This window comes from Nomascus leucogenys, chromosome 13 (assembly GCF_006542625.1).
Source record: "Nomascus leucogenys isolate Asia chromosome 13, Asia_NLE_v1, whole genome shotgun sequence".
Classification (NCBI taxonomy): domain Eukaryota; kingdom Metazoa; phylum Chordata; class Mammalia; order Primates; family Hylobatidae; genus Nomascus; species Nomascus leucogenys.
Genome location: NC_044393.1, coordinates 26,876,142 through 26,902,268, shown reverse-complemented (window position 1 = coordinate 26,902,268; position 26,127 = coordinate 26,876,142). Strand labels below are relative to the sequence as shown.

Genomic DNA, 26,127 nt, shown 5'->3' with positions numbered 1-26,127 from the left:
ATGGTTTTGTTTTATAAGAAACGACCAGAACTTTTTCCAAAGTGGTTTTTACTATTTTACGTTTCCATAAATAAATGCAGGAGACTTCTGGTTGTTTCCCACCCTTGCCAACACTTCTGGCTGTGGTTATAATTTTAGCCATTCTTATTACCTGGGCAATTCTGAAGGGACAGCTGTAGAAGCATTTAGTGGCAGAGCTGTAGAGCTCCAGGAATTCTCGACATTTTGTCAATGCTCTTTTCAAGCTTTGCTGATTTTCCTTGTCATGAGTGATATCTGAAAAGAAAATATAAAATATTAATACTTTCTGGCTTCTTTTTTTCTTCTTGATTTTACAGGTCTGGTTGATCTTCAGTTTAAAGTGGATCCCAAGATCTCACTCTTCTTTTTCACTTGAACAAAAACGCCTGGGGGAGGGAGTGTGTGTTCATCTGAAGGCTGATTTATTTCTCTTTTCTTCTAGAACAATACATAAAAAGAGCCAAAAGAAAAAATAAAGAGGAGGTCGAGGCAGATGGATCACTTGAAGTCAAGAGTTCGAGACAACCCTGGCCAACATGGTGAAACCTTGATTCTACCAAAAAATAAAAAAATTAGCCAAGCATGGTGGCGCTCTCCTGTAGTCCCAACTACTTGGGAGGCTGAGGTGGGAGGATCACTTGAACCCAAGAGGTGGAGCTTGCAGTGAACCGAGATCACGCCACTGCACTCCAGCCTGGGTGAGAGTTAAGACCCTGTCTTTTTTTTTTTTAATTTTTTTTTTTTTTTTTTTTTGAGGCAGAGTTTCACTCTTATCTCCCAGGCTGGAGTGCAATGGCGTGATCTCAGCTCACCGCAACCTCTGCCTCCTGGAGGTGATTCTCCTGCCTCAGCCTCCTGAGTAGCTGGGATTATAAGCATGCGCCACCACACCCAGCTAATTTTGTATTTTTAGTAGAGATGGGGTTTCTCCATTTTGGTTCAGACTGGTCTTGAACTCCTGACCTCAGGTGATGCACCCACCTCAGCCTCCCCAAGTGGTGGGATTACAGGCATGAGCCACCATGCCCAGCCAACCCTGTCTTTAAAAAGAAGAAGAAAAAAAAGCAAAAGCAAAGAGCTTTTTGTAAGACCAGAGCATTTGAGTGATTTGTGAGTATAACCAAAGCATGCTACCTTATTTCCCCACTGCTGAGGAATTGTGAGGGGTCTCCCTATGAAGCTTAGGTTCCTGGAAAAAATTGCCCAACTTTATATTGTGTATGATAATTCTGATATCAGAACTCTTCATCATGTGTCAAGTATGCCAATGCTCCTTGTAGTGTCTTGTTTTTCTCATGTTTTATTGTGACCTAATATTTGCTGGGAATTCGTAGATGGAAAATTTATCTTTGAGCCCTTGGCTGAGGATACTTTCTCTCCAACTAGAAAATAAGTTCCCTGGGGGAAGGTATCTTGTTTGTCTTGTTTACTGATGCATCACTAGAACAATAAATGCTTCATAACTATTTGCTGAATCAATAATCAACTGTATTTCTTTGGCTGTATACCTGGTAGAGATTGCTCATACTCAGAGGTGCCCAATGACAGGACAGTTGCTTTGGGAAGCATGGAGCTTCCTCATCCATGTGAAGCACAGACTGAGGCAGAGGAACTATGGTTGTGTGTAGCTTAACAACAGGGATACGTTTTGAGAAATGCACTGTTAGGCTATTGCGTCACTGCATGAACATCACATAGAGTGTACTTTTTTTTTTTTAAGACAGAGTCTCTCACTCTGTCACCCAGGCTGGAGTGCAGTGGCACGATCTCGGCTCACTGCAACCTCTACCTCCCACGTTTAAGTGATTCTCCTGCCTCAGCCTCCTGAGTAGCTGGGACTATAGGCACGCGCCACCACGCCAGGCTAATTTTTGTATTTTTAGTAGAGACAGGGTTTTGCCTTGTTGGCCAGGCTGGTCTTGAATTCCTGACCTCAGGTGATGGACCCTCCTCGGCCTCCCAAAGTGCTGGGATTATAGGCATGAGCCACTGCGCCTGGCCTAACTTTTTTTTTTTTTAATTCTAAAGTGTTTTTTGTTAAAAACCAAGACAAAAACACACACTAGCCTAGGCCTACACAGGATCAGGATAATCAATACCACTGTCTTCCATCTCCACATCCTGCCCCACTGGAAGGTATTCAGGGCAATAACACGCATGGAACTGTCATCTCCTATGATAACAATGCCTTCTTCAGGAATACCTCCTGAAGGGCCTGCCTGGGGATGTTTCACAGCTAACTGTTTTTTTAATAAGTAGAAGGAGTCATGCTAAAATAATGATAAAATGTATAGTAACTAAATGAACCAGTAACATATTTATTATCATTACCAAGGATATATACTGTACCTAATCGTAGGTGCTATACTTTTTTTTTTTTTTTTTTTTTTTTTTCAGAGACGGAGTCATGCTCTTTCACCCAGGCCGAACTGCAGTGGCGCTATCTCGGCTCACTGCAAGCTCCGCCTCCCAGGTTCATGCCATTCTCCTGCCTCAGCCTCCCGAGTAGCTGGGATTATAGGTGCCTGCCACCTCGCCTGGCTAATTTTTTGTGTTTTTAGTAGAGACGGGGTTTCACCGTGTTAGCCAAGATGGTCTCGATCTCCTGACCTCGTGATCCGCCCGCCTCGGCCTCCCAAAGTGCTGGGATTACAGGCGTGAGCCCCAGCGCCCGGCCGGTGCTATACTTTTATATGACTGGCAGTGCAGTAGGTTTGTTTACACCAGTATCACCACAAACATGAGTAATGCATTGTACTGTAATGTTATGATGGCTACAATGTCACTAGGTGATAGAAAACTTTCAGCTCAGCTGGGTACGGTGGTAGACACCTGTAGTCCCTGCACTTTAGGAAGCTGAGGTAGGAAGACTGCTTGAGCTCAGGAGTTGGAGACCAGCCTGGGCAACATGGTGAGACTTCATTTCTTTTTACTCTTTTTTCTTTTCTTTTTTATTTTTTTTTGAGATGGAGTCTTGCTCTGTCACCAGCTGGAGTACAGTGGTATGATCTTGGCTCACTGCAACCTCCGCCTCCCAGGTTCAAGCGATTCTCCCGCCTCAGCCTCCCCAAGTAGCTGGGACTACAGGCGTGCTACCACGCTCAGCTACTTTTTGTATTTTTAGAAGAGACAGGGTTTCACCAGGTTGGCCAGGATGGTCTCGATCTCTTGACCTCGTGATTCACCCGCATTGGCCTCCCAAAGTGCTGGGATTACAGGTGTGAGCCACTGTGCCAAGTCGAGACTTCCTTTCTTAAAAAAAAAATAATAATAAGGCTGGGCGTGGTGGTTCATGCTTGTAATCCTAGCACTTTGGGATGCCAAGGCGGGCAGATCACTTGAGATCAGGAGTTCGAGACCAGCCTGGCCAACATTAAGTAACATTTAGTAGAGATGGTGAAACTCCATCTCTACTAAAAATACAAAAATTGGCTGAGTGTGGTGGCGGCTGCCTGTAATCCCAGCTATTCGGGAGGCTGAGGCACAAGAACTGCTTGAACCTGGGAGGTGGAGGTTGCAGTGAGCTGAGATCACACCACTGCACTCCAGCCTGGGCGACAGAGCGAGACTCCATCTCAAAATAAAATAAAATAAAATAAAATAAAAGAAAAAGAAAAATTTCAGCTCCATTCTAATCTTACATGACCCATACATGATCAGTTTTTGACTGAAATGTCATTATATGGTGCATGACTGTACTTGGTAGGGATGGAGTAGACTGAGATTCAAACACTGGGGGAATGCTGGGTTAGATATCCTCTAAAGTCCCTTCTAACCATGGAAGTCAGTGATTCATTCCTTGACCACACTGGCCCTCTCTCTATTTTTCAAACTCCTCAAGCTCACGCCTACCCAGGATCCTTTCCTTAGCCATTCCTTCTGCCTAATACACTCTTCTTACCTCTTTAGGTGGCAAACTGCTCTTTATTCTCTGGATTACCTTTCCTGAACCCAGCAACTAGATTTGATTCTTACTCATGGCCCCTGTAACTTCCCTTCATAAGGACATTAATTTTCCTGCAGCCTCGACCTCCTGGGCGCAAGCGATTCTCCCACCTTCGCCTCCTGAGTAGTTGAGATTATAGGCATACTCCACCATGCCAGCTAATTTTTAAAATTTTCTGTAGAGAAGGGGTTTTCCATGTTGTCCAGGCTGGTCTTGAACTCCTGGGCCCATGCAGTCCTCCCGGCTTGGCCTGGCAAAATGCTATGAATATAGGAGTGAGCCACTGCGCCCAGCCTCACTCCTACTTCTGACCAAACTAATCACTCTCGTTTGTCCACAGGGCCACATGTTTAGCCACTCCCTGGCTATGCAGATGGATGACAATGATGGGTCTGATCTAGTGTTAGGATTCTAATTATTAAGTCAGTGTTGCTTCATCTCTGCCTATGGACCATGTATCTTTCTCTTTATGAACTACTGTAAAAGGCCTTTCCAGAACATGGGGACTGAGTGTGTAAGGAGGGCTGGTGCTTATGTTGTGCTGGAGACTTCACTCAGGACCTCGCGGCCTTCAGCAGTGCCTTACACTTCAGCCTCAGGGTGATATGCAGCAGGTAGTGAATGCCCTCTGCAGCCTCCTCAGCCACCTGTTCCTGTGGGTCCCCACAGAGCAGTGCCATCAGAGCCACTAGGTGTCCAAGTCTTTGGAATCGCAGTGGAAGCTTGAGAAAGAAAAAGAAAAATGTCATCAGAATACACATGCATTTAGTGCCTTCGATCTGAGTTGAGAAGTAATCCCAATTCTACTCTCAACTCAAGGGAAGTGTAAGGGTCACAATCAGCCTGTTAATCTCTGTAGGGTTCATATTTAACACAGGTAGACACAGTATAGCCAGTAGATGGTGTTATCAAGAAATAGGGAAATTCTAACCTATTCAGTAAACAATATGAAAAATGAAAAAGCTTTGTGCATAAAGATGTTAATTCCAGCACTGTTTTTATTTTTATCTTTTAATTTTTGGGAGTACACAGTAGGTCTATGTATTTGTGGGGTATACAGATGTCTTGATACAGGCATGCAATGCATAGGAATCATATCATATAAAATGGAGTAGCCACCCCCTCAAGCATTTATCCTTTGTGTTACAAACAGTCCAATTATATTCTTTTAGTTATTTTAATAAATTTTTTTTGGAAACAGTTTTGACCTTTTAGCTCAGGCTGAAGTGCAATGGCACGATCTCAGCTCACTGCAACCTCCGCCTCCCAGGTTCAAGTGATTCTCCTGCCTCAGCCTCCCAAGTAGCTGGAATTACAGATGTGAGCCACCGCACCCAGTTGATTTTTGTATTTTTAGTAGAGATGGGGTTTTGCCATGTTGGCCAGGCTGGTCTCAAACTCCTGACCTCAAGTGATCCACCCACCTCAGCCTCCCAAATTACAGGCCTGAGCTACTGCACCCAGCCAATAAACGTACATTTAATATTACTAAATAAAAACGTATTAAAATTTTAATATTATTTAAAAAATTACTAATGCACAATAGTCATCCTGTTGTGCTATAAAATATTAGGTCTTATTCATTCTAACAATGTTTTTGGTACCTATTAACCATGCCCACCTCTCCCCAACTCTGCCACGACCCTTCCCAGCCTCTGATAACCATCCTTCCACTCTCTATCTCCATGAGCTAGAGAGTGTTTTGATTTTCAGGTCCCACAATATGTGAGAACATGTGATGTTTGTCTTTCTATGTCTGGCATATTTCACTTAGCATAATGACCTCCAGTTCCATCCATGTTGTTGCAAATGACAGGATCTCATTCTTTTTATGGTTGAATAGTACTTCATTGTGTATAAGAACCACATTTTCTTTATCCACTCATCTGTTGATGGACACTTAGGCTGCTTCCAAACTTTGGCTATTGTGAAGAGTGTCGCAACAAACAAGGGAGTGCAGATATCACTCCCATATACTGGTTTCCTTTCTTTTTTTTTTTGAGACAGAGTCTCGCTGTCGCCCAGGCTGGAGTGCAGTGGCGCGATCTCGGCTCACTGCAGGCTCCGCCCCCCGGGGTTCACGCCATTCTCCTGACTCAGCCTCCCGAATAGTTGGGACTATAGGCGCCCGCCACCTCGCCCGGCTAATTTTTTTTGTATTTTTAGTAGAGACGGAGTTTCACTGTGTTAGCCAGGATGGTCTCGATCTCCTGACCTCGTGATCCGCCCGCCTCGGCCTCCCAAAGTGCTGGGATTACAGGTGTGAGCCACCGCGCCTGGCCGGTTACTGGTTTCCTTTCTTTGGGGTATAGACCCAGCGGTGGTCTAAAGACCACACTTTGGAAATAATTGCATGACAGTAGTAAAGGGAATTATCCTATAGCCAGTCTATGAATACAACCATTAAAAATCAAGTATCTAAGGAATTTATAATGTGCTATTCTGCTAAGTAAAAAAGCTGAATGCGGCCAGGCGCTGTGGCTCATGCCAGTAATCCCAGCACTTTGGGAGGCAGAGGCGGGCGGATCACCTGAGTTTGGGAGTTCGAGACCGGCCTGACCAATATGGAGAAATCCTGTCTCTACTAAAAACACAAAATTAGCCGGGCATGGTGGCACATGCCTGTAATCCCAGCTACTCGGCAGGCTGAGGCAGGAGAATCACTTGAACCCGGGAAGCGGAGGTTGTAGTGAGCCGAGATTGCACCATTGCACTCCAGCCTGGGCAACAAGAGCGAAACTCTGTCTCAAAAAAAAAAAAAAATTGGCTGGGCATGGTGGTTCATGCCTATAACCCCAGCACTTTGGGAGGCCAAGGCGGACATATCATTTGCAGTCAGGAGTTCAAGACCAGCCTGGCCAACATGGTGAAACCCCGTCTCTACTAAAAACACAGAAAAATTAGCTTGGCATGGTGGTGCACGCCTGTAATCCCAGCTACTCGGGAGGCTGAGGCAGGAGAATTGCTTGAACCTGGTAGGCGGAGGTTGCAGTCAGCCGAGACTGCACCCCTGCACTCCAGCCGGGGCAACAGAATGAGACTCCATCTCAAAAAAAAAATAAAATAAAAATTTAAAAATTAAAAATAATAAAAATAAAACATTAAGGTAGAAAAGATAAATGAAGTTAAGAATTTGGTTGGCATGCAGAATGCATAATCATCATTTGCTTGAGGCAGGCCATGGAGCAAGGCTCTGAACTCTCTCATGGCTAATGTAGAGGTACACACAATGATCCATATAACATGATTCACGCTGTCCTTAAGAAGCAACTAGCCAGGCAGAGGAAGCACAGCTTTTCCTAGGGTTGAGACGGAAAGAAATTTCTTCCGTGGCTCTACAGAAATAAGACACAGAAATGTTGTGAACAGCCTTTACAACCTATTTACAGTAAACACAGCAACACACAAAGCTGTATAACATCTTTAATACACTGATAAAACCATCATTCATTCAATCAACCAATAAATACAGTGTCAGTTATGTGCCAGGAACTATGACTGGCACTGGGGATATAAGCAGTGAACAAAAGAGAATATCCCTGCTTGTGGAGGTGATGATCTAGTTGGGGAAACAAAGTAAACAAAATAAATATGTAAAATGTATTATGTATCAAATGATGATAAATGTCATGATTAACAAAAATTCAGGGGAAAGGGATAAGAATTGTTATTTTAGGATGGTCAGGGAAGGCCTCACTAATGTTGAAATGAGAGATTGATACCTGGGAGAAGAGTATTCTGGGCAGAGAGTATGGCAAGTGCCAAGGACTGAGATGGGAGTGTTTGGTGTTTCTGATGAACCATAACTAGGTTAGGTTGGCTGGAGCAATGTTAACGAGAGGGAAAGAAATAGGAAGTAGATGAAGAATGGGCCAGAAGGTGTCGCAACCTGTAGAACATTGTGAGGACTTTGGCCATCGGAGGGTCTTGAGCAGAGAAGGGACATGGGTTGACTTACATTTACTCAATCAATATTGAATTGAGCATCAACCACATGGCAGATTCTGTGCTAGGCAGGCACTGGGGCTACTGTGGTGAACAAGACAAGTATAATTGCAAGGCACAGTGGCTCATGTCTGTAATCCCAGCATTTTGGGAGGCAGAGGTGGGAGGATTGTTTGAGCCCAAGAGTTTGGACCACCTTGGGCAATATAGTGAGGCTCCCATCTGTATAAAAAATAAAAAAATTAACCAGGCATGGTGGCACATGCCTGTAGTCCCAGCTACTCAGGAGGCTAAGGCAGGAGCGTTGCTTAAGGCCAGGAGGTTGAGGCTGTAGTGAGCTGTGATTGCGCTACTGTACTCCAATTTGGATGACAAAGCAAGACCCTGTCTCACATACAAAAAAAAAAAAAAAGACAAGCATAATCACTGGTAGAATTTACATTCTATTAGTGGGAAACAGATAACACAGGAGTAAAGAAAGAATCTAGACAGATAACCTCTGATTCTTTTTTTTTTTTTTTTTTTTTTTTGAGACGGAGTCTCGCTCTGTCGCCCAGGCTGGAGTGCAGTGGCGCAATCTCGGCTCACTGCAAGCTCCGCCTCCCGGGTTCACGCCATTCTCCTGCCTCAGCCTCTCCGAGTAGCTGGGACTACAGGCGCCCGCTACCACGCCCGACTAATTTTTTTGTATTTTTAGTAGAGACGGGGTTTCACCGTGGTCTCGATCTCCTGACCTCGTGATCCGCCCGCCTCGGCCTCCCAAAGTGCTGGGATTACAAGCGTGAGCCACCGCACCCGGCCTAACCTCTGATTCTAGACAGCCCTAGGAAGGAGAGAGTGATCAGACAGAGGGCAAGCGTAGGTCTGTCTGTGGTGAGCAGAGGCCCTTTTGAGGTCGAGACATCTGAACACAGTGCTATAGAACCAGGAGGGGCTGGCTCTGTGCAGAGCTAGGGAAGGTCATTCCAAGCAGAGAAGGCAGCAAGTGCAAAGGCCATGAGGCAAGATGAGCCTTATGTGGGAAGAAGGAATGTAAAGGTGGCTGCCGTGTGGTAAGTCAGGGGACTTAGGTGTAGAGAGGCAGACAGACCTACATCAGACACGACCCCGTATTCTAAGATAAGTTTGGAAATCACTGGATCAAACAAGTGACATGGGGCAAAAAAAGGAAATGAAGAAAAATAAAGAAAACACAGGGGCGAAAAGAAAGAAACAAAACAAAAGTAAGAATGACATGGCTCTGAAGAGGATGACTCTGGCTATATGTAGAGAACAAATTGGAAGTGGAAGCCCCCACCCCAACACACTCATGCACAAAAAAGAACTTGGAAGGTGCCCGGCGTGGTGGCTCTGCCTGTAATCCCAGCACTTTGGGAGGCCGAGGCATCGCTTCTCGGCCTTTTGGCTAAGATCAAGTGTGGGAGGCCGAGGCAGGCAGATCACTTGAGGCCAGGGATTCGAGATCAGCCTAGCCAACATGGTGAAACTCCGTCTCTACTAAAACTACAAAAATTAGCCAGGTGTGGTGGCCTGCACCTGTCACTGAATGATGAACAGTTAATAAGTTTTTGGTTTTGTTTTTGTTTTTTTTTGAGATGGAGTCTCGCTCTGTTGCCTAGGCTGGAGTGCAGTTGCGTGATCTCGGCTCACTGCAAGCTCTGCCTCCCGGGTTCACGCCATTCTCCTGCCTCAGCGTCCTGAGTAGCTGGGACTACAGGCGCCCACCACCACGCCCGGCTAATTTTTTGTATTTTTATTAGAGACGGGGTTTAACCGTGTTAGCCAGGATGGTCTTCATCTCCTGACCTTGTGATCCACCTGCCTCGGCCTCCCAAAGTGCTGGGATTACAGGCGTGAGCCACCGCGCCCGGCCCTAAGTTTTATAATCATAATATTAAGAACCCCCAAACTTTATCAAGACAAAAAAGGCCACTGAAGAATTATGCTCCTAGTTTGATTACTAAATGCTTCTTTAACATTTCCTTTCTTATTCTGTATTCTTTATATTTCTTTGAGAATATTAAAAAAGTTAGAGACCCAGATAATATATATCTGTCAAAACTCATTGAACTGTATACTTAAATTGGATAAATTCATTGTATACAAATTATACCTCAATAAAATTGATTTAAAAAAAAACTATGGACCTTCCTCAGAAAAATCCAGAAGAGGACAGGCGTGGTGGCTCACGTCTGTAATCCCAGCACTTTGGAAAGCCAAGGAAGGAGGACCACTTGAGCCCGGGAATTTGAGACCAGCCAGGGCAACATGGTGAAACCCCATCTCTATCAAAAATAAATAAATAAATAAAAATTAGCCAGGCGTGGTGGTGTGTGCCTGCAGTCCCAGCTACTAGGGAGGCTGAGGCAGGAGGATTGCTTGGGCCTAGGAGGTTAAGGCTACAGTGAGCCATGATCATGCCACTGCACTCCAGCCTGGGGGACAGAATGAGATCCTGGCTCAAAAAAAAAAAAAAGGAAAATCCAGAAGACTGCACCACACCACATACTGCACATTCTGCATACAACTTGTGGACATTCAGAGATCCCAGTGGCACCCAGGTTAACCACTCTCATATTTTGCAACTCTCTCTCTCTCTCTTTTTTTTTTTTTTTTTTTTTTTGAGATGGAGTCTTGCTCTGTAGCCCAGGCTGGAGTGCAGTGGTGTGATCTCAGCTCCCTGCAGCCTCTGCCTCCCAGCTTCAAGCGATTCTCCTGCCTCAGCCTCCTGGATAGCTGGGATTACAGGTGCCCGCCACCACGCCTGGCTAATTTTTGTATTTTTAATAGAGATGGGGTTTCACCATGTTGACCAGGCTGGTCTCGAACTCCTGAGCTCAAGTGATCCACCCGCCTCAGCCTCCTAAAGTGCTGGGATTACAGGTGTGAGCCACCCTTCCCAGGCCCATATTTGCAACTCTCTTTAGGAAAAAAATACGCTAAGGAAGATCTCCAGGACCTGGAGAGAGATTAATGTATAGGAGGGAATCATCTGAAACTCTCTTCTTTAATCTGTTGCCAAAATTAGAGGTCGAGGGTTGTGGAAGGAACAACAACGCATTGTTGGTATAGAATAATAGGGTAGTCAGTGATGGCCAGAAGTTACTTGCTTTTATTCACTAAAGAGAAAAAAGGAAGTAGCATAGTTGGAGGGGCTGCACTTAACTTTTAATAAGTTTGGATATCGTTTCAATGTGAGAAATAAAGGACTGCCTGGAATGCAGTCCTTTTAAACATGACTGTTAGAACATCTGTATCAGGAACAAAAAAATTATTTTCCCTCTTGTGCTTTGGGCAGGAAAAGAAAAGTAAAAAAGAAAGAAAAGAAAAGAAAAACAAATTATCTGAGGAAAATTTTGGTATAAGGACCTAGCATTCCCACCCTACCAATCTCTCTTCCAATTCCCAGGCCTTATTATGCAGGTTGGAGAAATGATGGATGGGGACAGGAGATGCTCCAATGGCTAGAAAACCTGCTCAGGGAAGGGCAAAGAGATTATCAAGTGGAAAAAGGAGTAGACCCAGGAAGGAGGAACTAAGTTTTGAGGAATTCTTGTTAGGAGTTATGGAGAGGATTCTCAACCAAGAAGTGAGTGAGTGAGTGAAAAATAAAGGAGTTTTTTTTTTTTTTTTTTAGATGGAGTTTCGCTCTTTGTTGCCCAGGCTGGAGTGCAGTGGCATGATCTTGGCTCACTGCAACCTCTGCCTCCCAGGTTCAAGCAATTCAAGGAGAAGATTTTTTTAAAAGAGATAACGCTGGGTGCAGTGGCTCATGCCTGTAATCCCAGTGCTTTGGGAGGCTGAAGCAGGAGGATTACTTGAAGCCAGGAGTTCAAGACCAGCCTGGGCAACAAAGTGAGACTCGTCTCTACAAAAAAAATTTTTTTTTTGAGATGGAGTCTTATTTTTTTGAGACGGAGGCTGGAATGCAGTGGCGTGATCTCGGCTCACTGCAAGTTCCACCTCCCGCGTTCACACCATTCTCCTGCCTCAGCCTCCCGAGTAGCTGGGACTACAGGCACCCGCCACCATGCCTGGCAAATTGTTTTTGTATTTTTAGTAGAGACGGGGTTTCACCATGTTAGCCAGGATGATCTCGATCTCCTGACCTCGTGATCCGCCTGCCTTGGCCTCCCAAAGTGCTGGGATTACAGGTATAAGCCACTGTGCCAGGCCTACAAAAAATTTAAAAAATTAGCCAGGCGTGGTGGCGTGTGACTGTAGTCCCAGCTGCTTGGAAGGCTGAGGCAGGAAGATTGCTTGAGGCCAGGAGTTCAAGGCTGCAGTGAGCTATGATGGCCCCACTGCACTCCAGCCTGAGTGACGGATCAAGACCCTGCCTTGAATAATGATCATAAGAATAATGAGATGTCATAGGGGAGATGATTCAGAACTGAGAAGTGAGAGAGAGAAAGAAAAACGTGAGGCTCTGAAGAGATGCCATAGTACTATTCTCTTTGAGTTGCTGGGAGATATTGAAGTTGATTTATTTAAATTTGCCTGCTATACTCAAATATAATACTATACAGAGACTAGGCCACCATTGGCCTCAGGTATTTTCAGGTTCTAGTTACCATATCATTATGTTCCAGCTGTTGTGTTAAGCAATGGAGATGCAAAGATTAATCAACACAGCAACTGGCCCCAAGCTGCTCAGGAGAAGAGCAGATATGAAGACAATGCTAAGTGCTATGATAGTACATGAGCACGAAGGGGACACAGAACCAGTCTGGGGAGTTATAAAGAGGACGGGAAATAGGCAGTGAGGGAATGGCTTTGGATCTTTCCTTCTCTGCAACTGAAGGGCTGCTCACCTTCAAGTCGAGATGTTTGGATAGGCACTTCAGAACTTGAGCCATGCCGGCCATGGCCCATTCCCGCTCATGGTCTTTGACTGACTGTAACCAGGGGTCCAAGTGCTGTGAGAAATAAAGGGAGGCTAAATGGCTTATCAGGAAGATTTGGGATACCATCCTTATTGTGTTTAGAAAGAAATGTGGAGTGACAAGTTCCATGTTGCTACCAGATCTCAAAATACTTTGCTAAATGCTATTATAGCTCGGGTTGGAAACAAAAGTGGTGGGATGACAAGCAAGGCACAAAGACATGGGTGGTGGGTGGTTTGGTTGTTATATAGGAGATTAGAGCTTCTTTTTTTTTTTTTTTTTTCTTTTTTTTTTTTATTATACTTTAGGTTTTAGGGTACATGTGCACAATGTGCAGGTTTGTTACATATGTATCCATGTGCCATGTTGATTTCCTGCACCCATTAACTCGTCATTTAGCATTAGGTATATCTCCTAATGCTGTCCCTCCCCCCTCCCCCCACCCCACAACTGTCCCTGGAATGTGATGTTCCCCTTCCTGTGTCCATGAGTTCTCATTGTTCAATTCCCACCTATGAGTGAGAACATGCGGTGTTTGGTTTTTTGTCCTTGCGATAGTTTACTGAGAATGATGTTTTCCAGTTTCATCCACGTCCCTACAAAGGACACGAACTCATCATTTTTTATGGCTGCATAGTATTCCATGGTGTATATGTGCCACATTTTCTTAATCCAGTCTATTGTTGTTGGACATTTGGGTTGGTTCGTTTATTGCGGCACTATTCACAATAGGAGCTTCTTTTCTTTCTTTTTTTGAGACGGAGTCTCGCTCTGTTGCCCAGGCTGGAGTGCAATGGTGTGATCCCAGCTCACTGCAACCTCCGCCTCCCGAATTCAAGTGATTCTCTTGCCTCAGCCTCTCGAGTAGCTGAGAATACAGGCACTTGCCACCACGCCCGGCTAATTTCTATATTTTTGTAGAGATGGGGTTTCACCATGTTGGCCAGGCTGATCTCGAACTCCTGATCTCAGGTGATCTGCCCGCCTTGGCCTCCCAAAGTGCTGGGATTACAAGCGTGAGCCACTGTGCCTGGCCAGAGCTTATTTTCTAGACTTATTTTCTCTTCAGCCCAATTCTTCAATTAATTATTCTGTACTTCTGAATGTTTTTAGCCCTTTCAAATCTGCTTTGGAAAGAAATAAAGTTAACAACATCCTGCTAATATTAAAGTTTAACTCTGAGGACAGCCAGGTGTGGTTGCTCATGCCTGTAATCCCAGCACTGCAGGAGGGATTATACAGACTGCTTGAGCCAGGAGTTAGAGACCAGCCTGGGCAACATGGTGAAACCCCATCTTTACAAAAAATTACAAAAATTAGCTGGGCATGGTGGCATGCGCCTGTAGTCCCAGCCGCTCGGGAGGCTGAGGTGGGACGACTGCTTGAGCCCGGGAGGCAGAGACTGCAGTGAGCTGAAATCGTGCCACTATACTCCAGCCTAAGTGACAGAGCGAGATCCTGTCTCAAAAAAAAGAAAAAAAGAAAGGCCTGAATTAAGCTGCCAAGGCAGGAAAGTACAAAGTACAACTGGATAAAGAGGAGAAACCCAATCTGGCTGGTATGCTAATATACAAATAGAAGAGGAATGAGAAATAGTATTAAGGTCAGTTAGGCCGAGAATAAATGCCCATCACAGCATTTAAGAAAATAAGCTAGAAAATAAGCCCCTGTAGCAGCAAAACCACTTGACTGCCTAGGTTTTTGTGCCTTGCTTGTCAGTTAGGACAACAATAAATGCATCATTTGGGTGCAAACGATTAATAATAGCTTAAAGCGTTATCCCTTTCTGGGATATTTGCATCTTAAAAAAAGGGTAAGAAAAATAAAAATAAAATAACAACAATAAAAAAGGGTAGGAGAGCAAGATACCTGAATGCAGTGAACGAATTCCAATGAATCAATCTCTAGTAATGGAACAGCATATACAGGAACAGGTGCAGGTCATTACAACCTTTGAGTACCATCCAGTAGGAAGCTGCTTATTTACTCTTTTTTTGTTGTTTTGTTTTTCAGAAGAAGTCTCACTCTATCGCCTAGGCTGGAGTACAGTGGTGCAATCTTGGCTCACTGCAACCTCCGCCCCCTGGGTTCAAGCAATTCTCCTGCCTTAGCCTCCCGAGTAGCTGGGACTACAGGCATGCGCCACCACGCCTGGCTAATTTTGCATTTTTAGTAGGGACAGGTTTTCACCATGTTAGCTAGGCTGGTCTCGAACTCCTGACCTCAAATGATTGATTTGCTCGCCTTGGCCTCCCAAAGTGCTGGGATTACAGGCATGAGCCACCGTGCCTGGCCTTACTAACTCTTGAGGCTGACCCTTCCCTCATCACTGAATAAAACCCTTCTATACTAGTGAGGAATAATATATATATATGTATATATATATATATTTTTTGAAACAGTCTCTCTCTGTCACACAGGCTGGAGTGCAGTGGTGCGATCTCTGCTCACTGCAACCTCCTCCTCCTGGGTTCAAGTGATTCTCATGCCTCAGCTTCCTGAGTAGCTGGGATTACAGGTGTGTACCACCACGCCTGGCTAATTTTTGTATTTATTTATTTATTTTTTAGAAGAGTCAGGGTTTCGCCATGTTGGTGAGGCTGGTCTCGAACTCCTGGCCTCAAATGATCCACCTGCCTTGGCCTCTGAAAGTGCTGGGATTACAGGCATGAAACACTGTGCCCTGCCCCCAGGGATAATAATTTAAGGAATAATTATAGCAATCATTTAAACAATTTATTGTCACTGGGTGCAGTAGCTCATGCCTATGATCCCAGCACTTTGGGAGGCTGAGGTGGGAGGATAACTTGAGGCCAAGAATTCGAGGCTGCAGGGAGCTATAATGGTGCCACTTCACTCCAGCCTGGGCAACACAGCAAGACCCTGTCTCTGAAAATAAATAAACAAACAATTTATTGAAGGCCATTTATTCAATATTCACAGTAATTATTATCTCCATGTAAACGTGAAGAAATGCAACACTGAGAGAGCAAATTCCTTGCAGAATTTCTAATGGAAGGACATGTAACCAATGAATGGCAGAGTCGGCATTTGACCCCAAGTCTCTGACTCAAAGTTGATAGCTGATACCCTTTACTATGTTGCCTCTTACCACTGAATCCTTCCACATTTTCATCTCCCACTTTCACCAGTTAATAGGAATCATTTCCCACTTTCCCTTGATATCTTGTTTACCTTAATAATGGTGTCAAGATTTTCCAAATGTGGGTCTTTTACCACCAAACTCTGGAGCATCTCAGAGAACGCCTGAAACGTCTGCCTGTAAAGACACTGAAAAGGCGCAGGATCAGCGACGCTCCCCAGCCTCACGTGAAGTTCCCCTAGCATGAGACACTTTGGAGGCTCTTCATGTGACCCTGAGACTTTACTCAAAGTTGCAGAACCAGTGTAAAGGTACTAGTAGATTGTTTGTGGCATGAGGTAAAAAGGAATACATCTTCATTTCAAACAGATGCCTCGGCATTTGAGGGATCACAGCTGACTGAGTCTTACTACATCTGGGGAACTGCTTAAGGGTCATCAAGACTCTTCAAAGTTGGCTTGTGACTCTTTCTGATATCTTCAAACAGAGGGGAATAAAGTCCTCTTGGGTAACTGCTTTACCAACCAGTTTATTCCCCACTGAAGAAGAGATCAAGGCCTGCATGTAGCCTTCCCTCTGCTTGAAAGCTTTATCTCCAGACATACCCACACTTCTTTTCTTTCAATTATCACCCCATCATGAAGGCTTTGCCTGACCACCCATGTGCCTCCCAACCACAGGGCTCTTTATCCTGCTCTTTCCCTGCTTTACATTTTCATAACACTTATTATCAGCTGACATATTACATTTATGTATCAACAATTTGTCTCTCTGCACTAGAATGTAAGCTCTGTGAGTGGGACTGGACTGCTGTATTCCTACTATCATCATTTTTGGCATATGATGACATATGGCATATTGTGTGCTTAAATAAACGTTAAGCATACAAGCAAGTGCTCCCACCTTATTTTAAAGCCAAAAGGAAGGAAAGAATAAAGGGAAAAGGAAAGAAGACAAAATGAAGGGTTGAAAGAAGCTATCTTCTAATTTAACCACCTATTTTATTTACCAGACTTGGCTTATGTTTTTTGGCTACTTTCAAAAAATCAAATGCACTCTCTGAAGGCCAAGATCAGCTGACCCTGTGGATGGAAAGTTACTAAAGCAAAGCATGAGTTACCTCTGTGTTGCAGGTCCCATTGGGCATGATTTCCTGTATCTGGGTAAGTGTCCTTACAGAGGGCAGAGTGATTATACTCTTGATGATAAGACTGAACAACTCAGCTCGATCTTCAGAGCCAAACAGCAAATGGACATCTTGGTAACTAAGAAAAGACAGTTTTGGAACAGCAAGCTGGGAAGATGGTTTGATCTGATATTGATAAGCAGAGATCAACTAAAAAGGAAAGGGTAGACAGGCTAGTGTACTGTTCTGATGTGAGAGAGAAATGGCATAGCTTGTCAGTCTGTTCAGATAAATCGCACAAAAGGTTAGAGGAAGAGTTTTCCCCCAAGAAGTTACTGGAGTAATATCCTTCCAGGCTTCCCTTCAGTTCAGCCACAGAGGGAAGCTTGCTACAGTCTAACGTGGTAAGCCACAATCTTCCAAAGCATATTCTGCTGAATGTTCACTTGGGGAATCATGGGTTGAATCTAGTTAAAAAACTTTTTAACCACAAGACTTCTCAGGGCCTTTGATCAGCTTAATCACTACAATATAAATCTCTGAGAGGTAAACAACAGGCAGCCCTTCCAAATTTCTTAGAAGTCGGAACTCTAATGTCATGAGACATATATGGGAGTAACTTCCTGCCAAATATACTTTGGACAAAAGTGAACTCCAAAGAGATTCCAATAAAGTCTTTCAGATATGGATAGTAGCATCTATGAAATCAAAGTGCTCACTCAAAAACACGGATTTGGCTTCCTCTTTTCTATATAAACAGTTTTCAAAAGTTAAAAATATGGATCATGGCACAGTGGCTAACGCCTGTAATCCCAGCACTTTTGGAGGCCAAGGCGGGTGGATCACTTGAGGTCAGGAATTTGAGACGAGCCTGGCCAACATGGCGAAACCCCGTCTCTACTAAAGATACAAAAATTAGCCAGGCATGGTAGTGCACGCCTGTAATCCCAGCTACTCAGGAAGCTGAGTGAGGCAGGAGAATTGCTTGAACCCAGGGGGCAGAGGTTGCAGTGAGTCAAGATCGTGCCACTGTACTCCAGCTTGGGGGACACAGCAAGACTCCATTTCAAAACAACAACAAAAAAGAGTCATGTCAGTTGGACCTGGCATTGGCCCTGAGAGGAACCAGGATGTCCATGTAAGGGGCATGTGGGCATCACCTGAGATCAGCGATGGTGACAAAGACCTCCTGGCGCACGGGACTGGACAGAGAATGCGGGTGCTCCTTTTGTACCAGTACCTGCAATGAGAGAGAAAGAACTTGAGAGTTGAGCAAGTACCCATTCATTAGGCCAGGGATGATCAGAGACTGGGTGGCCAGCAAGAACCACAACAGGTCCTTCAGCCAGCCCTGCTCTTAGGCCCTAGACGCCTGGCAGCAGGACAGTGACAGGGATAGGGGTTTATTCTCTTGAGCCAGACCCCAGACCCTGGCTCTGCCTCTTAACAGCTGTTTGAGCTGACACAAATTATTTAACCTCCTGGTGCCTCAGTTCCTCATCTGTAAAACCAGAAAACAGTAATACTTACCTTCATGGTGTGGCTATGAGTACTCACTGAGCAAATTCATGACACCCAGCAGCCCTGTGTAATTGTTGGTGTCTGTTATTCATTCTTTTTATCACCAGTGATTATTTCTAGTTTAGGCATTCTAACTCCTCTCTCCACTAAACCAGCCATCTCTCTACAATCACGTCTAATATTATTCTGAGTTACTTGTCCTGGAAAAAGAATAACTTTCCAAATTACAAACTGGCAGAGGGAAAGCTGCCTTGCTGTGCTGGAAAAACCTGTGGAGTGATAAGCAGGAGCTTTGGAGTGGGACAGTCCCTGGGCTGCGCACTGGCTGTGCCACTCACTCACTGTGTGAGCCTGAATGTGTCATTTAACTCCCTGTGCCTGAGTTGCCTTATCTGTAGGAGAAAATGAGCTGATGTAAATGACTGTAGCTGGCCGGACTCAGTGGCTTATGCCTGTAATCCTAGCACTTTGGGAGGCTGAGGTGGGTGGATCACCTGAGGTCAGGAGTTCGAAAGCAGGCGCCTATAATCCCAGCTACTCGGGAGGCTGAGGTAGAAGAATCGCTGGAACCCGGGAGGTGGAGGTTCCCGTGAGCCAAGGTCGCACCATTGCACTCCAGGTCCCGTGAGCCAAGGTCGCACCATTGCACTCCGTGAGCCAAGGTCGTGCCATTTCACTGGGTGAAAGAGTGAAACTCTGTCTCAAAAAAAAAAAAAAAAAAAAAAGACCGTAGCAGAAGACTTGCTGGACTGTTCACCAGGCCCCTCTGGGAACTGTCCCCAACCCACAGAAATGGGTACCTCAAAGCTATGTGTCTGCTATGTCATTCTGTCCCACTGGCTACAGCTCATCTGTCCCAGAGTAGACCCCAAGGTCTATTAGATTCTCTCTGGAATCTGGAATTGGGACACAGAGCTTCCATCTCAGTCTGGATGGTCTTCTAAAGGACAAAATGTAAAATTTTGAAGCACTGGTCCCTATGGATAAGGCAACTGAGAGGGCCAATTTTGGGGAGAGAAGATGGGGGAGAGGGAGACGGGGTGGGGGAAGAGAGAGAGAGGAGAAATGGAAATTCATACAAAGGAGCAAAAATGAGAGATGGAAAGTTCTCCTTGAGTATGTGGAAGGTTTTTATTTTCTAGATTCATTCCCTTCCTGGGTCAGGCTGCTCCTCCTGTCAAGGGATTCTGGGAAGCACTCAGTGATCCTTAGAACAAATCTCACCTTTTGTGTTTCAGCTGCTTCTACAGGATTTCTCTTGCCTGCAACCAAAAAGATCTCACTACGAACTTAGGATGCAGGCTGGGCGCAGTGGCTCATGCCTGTAATCCCAGCACTTTGGGAGGCTGAGGCGGGCAGATCACCTGAGGTCAGGAGTTTGAGACCAGCCTGGCCAACATGGTGAAACCCCATCTCTACTAAAAATACACAAATTAGCCAGGCATGGTGGTGGGTGCCTGTAATCTCAGCTACTTGGGAGGGTGAGGCAGGAGAATCGCTTGAACTTGGGAGGTGGAGGTCGCAGTGAGCTGAGATGGTGCCATTGCACTCCAGTCTGGGCAACAAGAGCGAAACTCCGTCTCGAAAACAACAAAAAAACTTAGGACGCAGTAAGTGCTCAATAAACACCACAAGGATCCCTTTCTTGCCCCTTTCTGAGTTTTTCTCCTCCTACTTTCCAGCTCTGGTCTGACTCCGATCTTGCTGGTGGGCTGCTGCTTTCTTCCTTATTTCCTCAAGGAGCGCGTTTATTCTTGTGGCTTTATAGTCCAGAAGGGACAAAGCCTAAGACTCTATCTTCAGCCCTGACAGCTCTCCCAGGGCTCTACTCATCTGCATCCGGTTATCTCCAGGGCACAGCCACTAACATCACCAGAATTTTGGCATTAAAGTCAGTTCACTGTGGTCCCCGTGCGAAGAACACAGCTTCCTATCCTTTAATAGCTGTCAATTGTTCCCTTTCCCAGGGCTCGCTAAAAAGGCGATTTATGATTTTTTTCTTTTGTTCAAGCCCTACCTCCCATCAGTTATAGCATCAGCCACCCCCTGCTCTGCACAGTTTCTGTGACTCTCCATTCCTGGAGCCATACTCCTTCATATGGATGAAAGCAGCGTCTCTTAGCTGAAGCCCCAGGCTTGCAATCCCCTCTGACTTCAATTGACTTCACCCACTTCTGCCAGAATCATCTTTTCTTTTTTTAATCAGTTGGGTATTGAAGGTTTATTATTTGCTCACAGTTATGCTGGCCTCTACAGGGAATTCAGAAGTGAGAGGGTATTTTTTGTTAGTAGAGTATGTGTGTAGCAGGAACTTCCTGGGTGACTGCCCAGATCACAGCAATCACCCTTTCTCCCTGGGAACGCCTCTGAAACGCAGGGTGGGACACCCAGAACTCATATCATTACTATATGATCTTGCCCCCAGGCAAACCTGATTGATGCAGGGGCGGGGAACAGACCAGTTTGGGCCAATCAGATTTTCTCTTGCAGAATTTGGAATCTTACAGTGACAGGCACAAAGCGGGAGTTGCTAGAGGGTTGAGTCATGGTGATAGTAGCGAAGCCCCTGCCTCTGAGACCTCTGGAGCTGTCCTGAAACTTACTTTTCTGGAGGCTTGTTTAAACCTCATCCTTAGAGTCTAAAAGAGATATCCCAGCATCCTTTCTTTTTTTGGTAACTTACGTGAGCCAGAGGTGATTTTTGTTTCTTGCCCGAAGAATCCTAACTCATCCAAACAAAACTAGACGTTTTGTCTCAAAGGTCTTTTTTTTTTTTTTTTTTTGTGAGACGGAGTCTGGCTCTGTCGCCCAGGCTGGAGTGCAGTGGTGTGATCTTGGCTCACTGCAACCTCTGCCTCCCAAGTTCAAGTGATTCTCCTGCCTCAGCCTCCGGAGTAGCTGGGACTACAGGCACCTACCACCATGCCTGGCTAATTTTTGTATTTTTAGTAGAGACAGGGTTTCACCATGTTGGCAAGGCTAGTCTCAAACTCCTGACATCAGGTGATCTGCCCACCTCAGCCTCCCAAAATGCTGGGATTACAGGCATGAGCCACTGTGCCCAGCCTGTCTCAAAGGTCTTCACAAAAGCCGAGCAGATGTGAATATCTTTATTTTACTGGTAGAGCTACTGATGTTCAGATAAGCTAAGTGATTTGTCCAAGGTAGGGAGGGTTTTGTGGAGGACCTCAGATATAGAATTCCGATGCAGTCCCATGGTGGCAGAGGAGAATTAAGAGGCAAATCCGGTTACATTAAAATTTTATTACAGTAGGTCTTGGTGCTCATGTCTGTTGTTGAGTCACTAAAAACCATCTCCTGGCCACTCTGCCATATTGCAGGATGCAGAACTCTAGCCTTGGCATAGCCAGGTAGCATTCTTCAGCTTACCATCTGAAGTCCCTACCCAGTGGTCCCTTCTCTCTTCTCTCAACCCTTCCATCATATCTTTCAAAGATTAGGTCAGATCCACCTGGATTAATTTCACTCTAATCCTGCTGTCACTTTATTCTATATCCCAGTTGCCACAGCCTGCCTCCCTTCCCTTTCCTTCCTTCCCTCCTCTTTCTTTTTCTTTCTTTTCTCTTCTCTTTTCTTTCATTCTTCTTTCCTTTGTCTTTCCTTTCTTTTTCTTTCTCTCCTTCCTTTCTTTTTTCTTTTTCTTTCCTTTCTTTTTTCTTTCTCTCCTTCCTTCCTTCATCTTTTTCTCTTTTTTCTTTCCTTTCTTTTTCTTTTTCTCATTCCTTCCTTTCTCCTTCCTTCCTTCTCTCCTTCCTTCCTTTCTCTTTCCTTCCTTCCCTGCCTCCCTCCCTCCTTCCCTTCTCTTCCCTTCCCCTTCCTTCCTTCCTTCCTTCCTTCCTTCCTTCCTTCCTTCCTTCCCTCCCTCCTCTTTCTCCCTTTCCCTTCCCTCCCCTCCCTCCCTCCTCCTTCTCTCCCTCTCTCTGTCTCCCACTCCCTCTCCCTCTCTCTCTCTTTCTTTAAAGATGGAGGTCTCACTATGTTCCTGAGGCTGGAGTGCAGTAGCTATTCATAAGCACAATCATAGCTCACTACAGTCTCCAACTTCTGGGCTCAAGTGTTCCTCCTGCCTCAGCCTCCAGAGTGGCTGGGACTACAGGCAGGTGCTACCACACCCAGCCTCTTTTCTTTTTCATTAAATTTCTCAACATTATATATTGTATATTTTTTATTATATATTGTATATATTGTATTTTTTTACAATATACAATAAACTGTACATATTTAAAGCATACAGTTTGATGATTTTTGATACATGTATATATCCATGAAACCATCACCATCCTCAAGAGAATGAACATTTCTATCACTCCCAAAAGTTTATTTGTGCTACTTTGTAATTCCTCACTTCTTCTCCTCCTCACTCAACCTCTACCTCTAGGTTACCATTGCTCTGCTGTCACTATAGATTCGTTGGCATTTTCTCGAATTTCACATAAATAGGATCACACAGGATATCCTCTGTTTTGTCTGGTTTCTTTCACTCGGCATAACTATTTTGAGATTGTTCCAAGTTGTAGCATATTTCAATAGTTCCTTTTCATTCTCAAGTAGTATTCCATCATATGGATATACGATACCACAATTTGTTTATCCATTCACCTGCTAATGAACACTTGGGCTTCTTCTAGGGTTTGGCTTTTACATACGGAGCTGCTGTGAACATTTGTGCATGCATCTTTGTGTGGACATATGCTTCGTTTTACCTAGGAGTGAAACTGCTGGGTCATATGGTAAGTGTATGTTTCACTTTTTAAGAAACCGCCAAATTGTTTTCCAAAGTGGTTGTGCCATGTCACATTCCTGGCAGCACTGTATGAGTGTTTTAGTTGCTCCATATCCTTGCTAATATTTGGTATTGCCTTTCCTTTTTATTTTAGCCATTTTAGTAGGTGTATAGTTGAAGCTTACTGTTGTTTTAGTTTGCTTTTCCCTAATCACAATGATCAGCATCTTTTCATGTGCTTATTGAGAAATTTTTGGTGAACTCATGCATGTCATTCCAGCACTTTGATAGGCTGAGGCAGGCAGATCACTTGAGGTCAGGAGTTCAAGACCAGCCTGGGCTGGTCTCTACTGTGAAACGCTGTCTCTAATAAAACCACACAAAATTAGCTAGGTACAGTGGCAGGTGCCTGTAATCCCAGCTACTTGGGAGGCTGAGGCAGGAGAATCGCTTGAACCCGGGAGGTAGAGGTTGCAGTAACCTGAGATTGTGCCACTGCACTCCAGCCTGTGACACAATGAGACACGGTCTCAGAAAAAAAAAAAAAAAAAAAAAAGAAAGAAATATTTGGTGAAGTGCCGTAACAATTTTTTTTCCCCTTCTTTCCACTTTCTGTTGTTGGCTTCCTTGGCTTTTTTAATTTGGATACTTGGAGCCATGCATTGGTTTGGGTCACAAGCACTGGTAAATGCCTTAAAGTTTTCTTTCTCTATAATGACCCTGGCTTCTTCCTCCTTGTCAGTTCCTCAGCAGAACTCCTTCTCCTCTTGGGCACCTCTCCCTTTGGTTGCTGGGAGCTGTGCTTTTTCAGCCCCCCTGTGTGGGCCTGCGGGGACTTTGTAGACTTATACAATGCTGCAGTGATCCATGCAATTTTCTCATGGATACTAGCTACCTTTAACTCTTCTAGGCTGAATCCCTCGCCAGCCTATACTTTGGTTGACATCTGATGTGGGCATTTTATTACTGGGTGGACACATTCAAATGCAGATTCAGTGTGCAATTCAGTACATTTTTGCTGTTGAGACTTGCATTTGCGGATTTTATGGACTGGCTGGTTGATCCATGTGGCAACCCATTGTTGCCAAGTTTGGTGAAACTAGAGCTCTAGAAACATGCCACTCTGGCTAGGTCCTATGATCCTGCGGTTACCTACATCCCCTTTCCCAAGGAATACAGCCAAGTAGAAAGCTGCATTTTTTGTTGTTGTTGTTGTTTTTGTTGTTGTTGTTGTTGTTTTTGAGATGGGGTGTCACTCTGTCACCCAGGCTGGAGGAGAGTGGCATGATCTCGGCTCACTGCAATCTCTGTCTCCTGGACTCAGCTGATCCTCCTACCTTAGCCTCCAGAGTAGCTAGGACTACAGGCGTGCACCACCACATCCGGCTAATTTTTTTTTTTTAAGAGATTGAGTTTTACCACATTGCCCAAACTGGTCTCAAACTGCTTTTTTATTTGCTTGTTTGTTTCTTTCTTTTTTGAGACAGAGTCTCACTCTGTTGCCCAGGCTGGAGTGCAGTTGTGTCATCTCAGCTCACTGCAACCTCCACCTCCCGGGTTCAGGCGATTCTCCTGCCTCAGGAGAAGCTGAGATTACAGGCACCTGCCACCATGCCCGGCTATTTTTTGTATTTTTAGTAGAGACGGGGTTTCACCATGTTGGCCAGGCTGGTCTCAATCTCCTGACCGCAAGTGATTCGCCCACCTTGGCCTCCTAGAGTGCTGGAATTACACACGTGAGCCGCTGCGTTTTGTTGTTAAACCTGTATTATATCATCCTGTTCTTCTTAATGTATTATTTGGAATAGTTCTCAACCTATTTACTTTTTGAAGTATGGCTACTTACAGATGGATCTTAAACCCTTCAAGGGCAAGGATTAAGGTTTCTGGTAAATGTGTAACCTTTATCAAAGCACCACAGTGTGTTTAGATATAGAAGATCCTTGGTAACTGTCCATTACTTAAAACTGTTAGCTGGTTAGCCTTGAATTATAAAAGCTATCAGTCTAAACAGCCTTATAGATCTGTGATATGAGAAAGAACTACTCATATTCCTGGAGTATGTAAGAAATTTCAACATCAGAATTTTAAAGCTTTAGAGAAACTGAAGGAGACATTTCACAGATGAGAAAACTAAAGCACCAAGAAGTACTTGCTTGAGTGCATGAGCTCCTTTGCAAAGCTCTTCTGGATCCTTTGACATGGAACTGACAACTCACTCTCTCCTCTCTGCCCCCCATATGCCTATTTAAACTTGTTACGGTTCCTGTGACATTTTATTATACCTTGCTTGGCTGCATAAATAGGGATTTTGTCTTCTTTGTCTTTGTAGCCCAAATTCCCAAGACAGTTCCTGGAACTGTCAGGCACTTAATGAGGGAATGAATGGATGAGTTGGTGGCAGAGTGTGGCTGGAGTAAGTATAAATAGAACAAAATACGATAACAATAATACAGTCATGTTTCTCAAATGGATCGTGTGTGTTAGGTACCATGGTACATGGCTTATATTTATTTTGAATTTAATGGTCACAATAGCTCTGTGAAGTAGATATAGCCATTCTTGTTTTATAGGGGAGGAAACTGAGGCATTGAGAAGTGAAGTAATTTCCTACAGTTTCACAGCTATAAAAAGGCAGGGCTGTCACCTGAACCTAGGCATTCAATTATCGGGACTGTCTGGGAACTACTGCTTGATTCATGAGAATGTAGCATTGGCCTTGCTGAGAAATTCAAATGCTGTTCCTGTGCTTTCTACTCTTCTTTTAATGGTTTTCAAGGGTGATTACATGTGTGGAGTGGCCCTGAGTATTTCTCCTCCATGTGGAGATACTGA

The 26,127-nt window shown here is 44.6% G+C and overlaps 1 protein-coding gene across 1 annotated transcript in view; it reads right to left on the bottom strand.

Annotated features, from left to right (window-relative positions):
• The window catches only part of MROH8 (maestro heat like repeat family member 8), a 77,328-nt gene that overhangs the window by 40,242 nt on the left and 10,959 nt on the right, over positions 1-26,127 (bottom strand). The window contains exons 5-10 of the mRNA XM_030826730.1: positions 18,188-18,267; positions 17,022-17,166; positions 15,994-16,089; positions 12,727-12,831; positions 4,554-4,689; positions 152-276 (exon numbers count right to left, since the gene is read on the bottom strand). Coding sequence (XP_030682590.1) covers positions 152-276; positions 4,554-4,689; positions 12,727-12,831; positions 15,994-16,089; positions 17,022-17,166; positions 18,188-18,267 — 687 coding nt within the window. The remainder of the gene's footprint in view (positions 1-151; positions 277-4,553; positions 4,690-12,726; positions 12,832-15,993; positions 16,090-17,021; positions 17,167-18,187; positions 18,268-26,127) is intronic.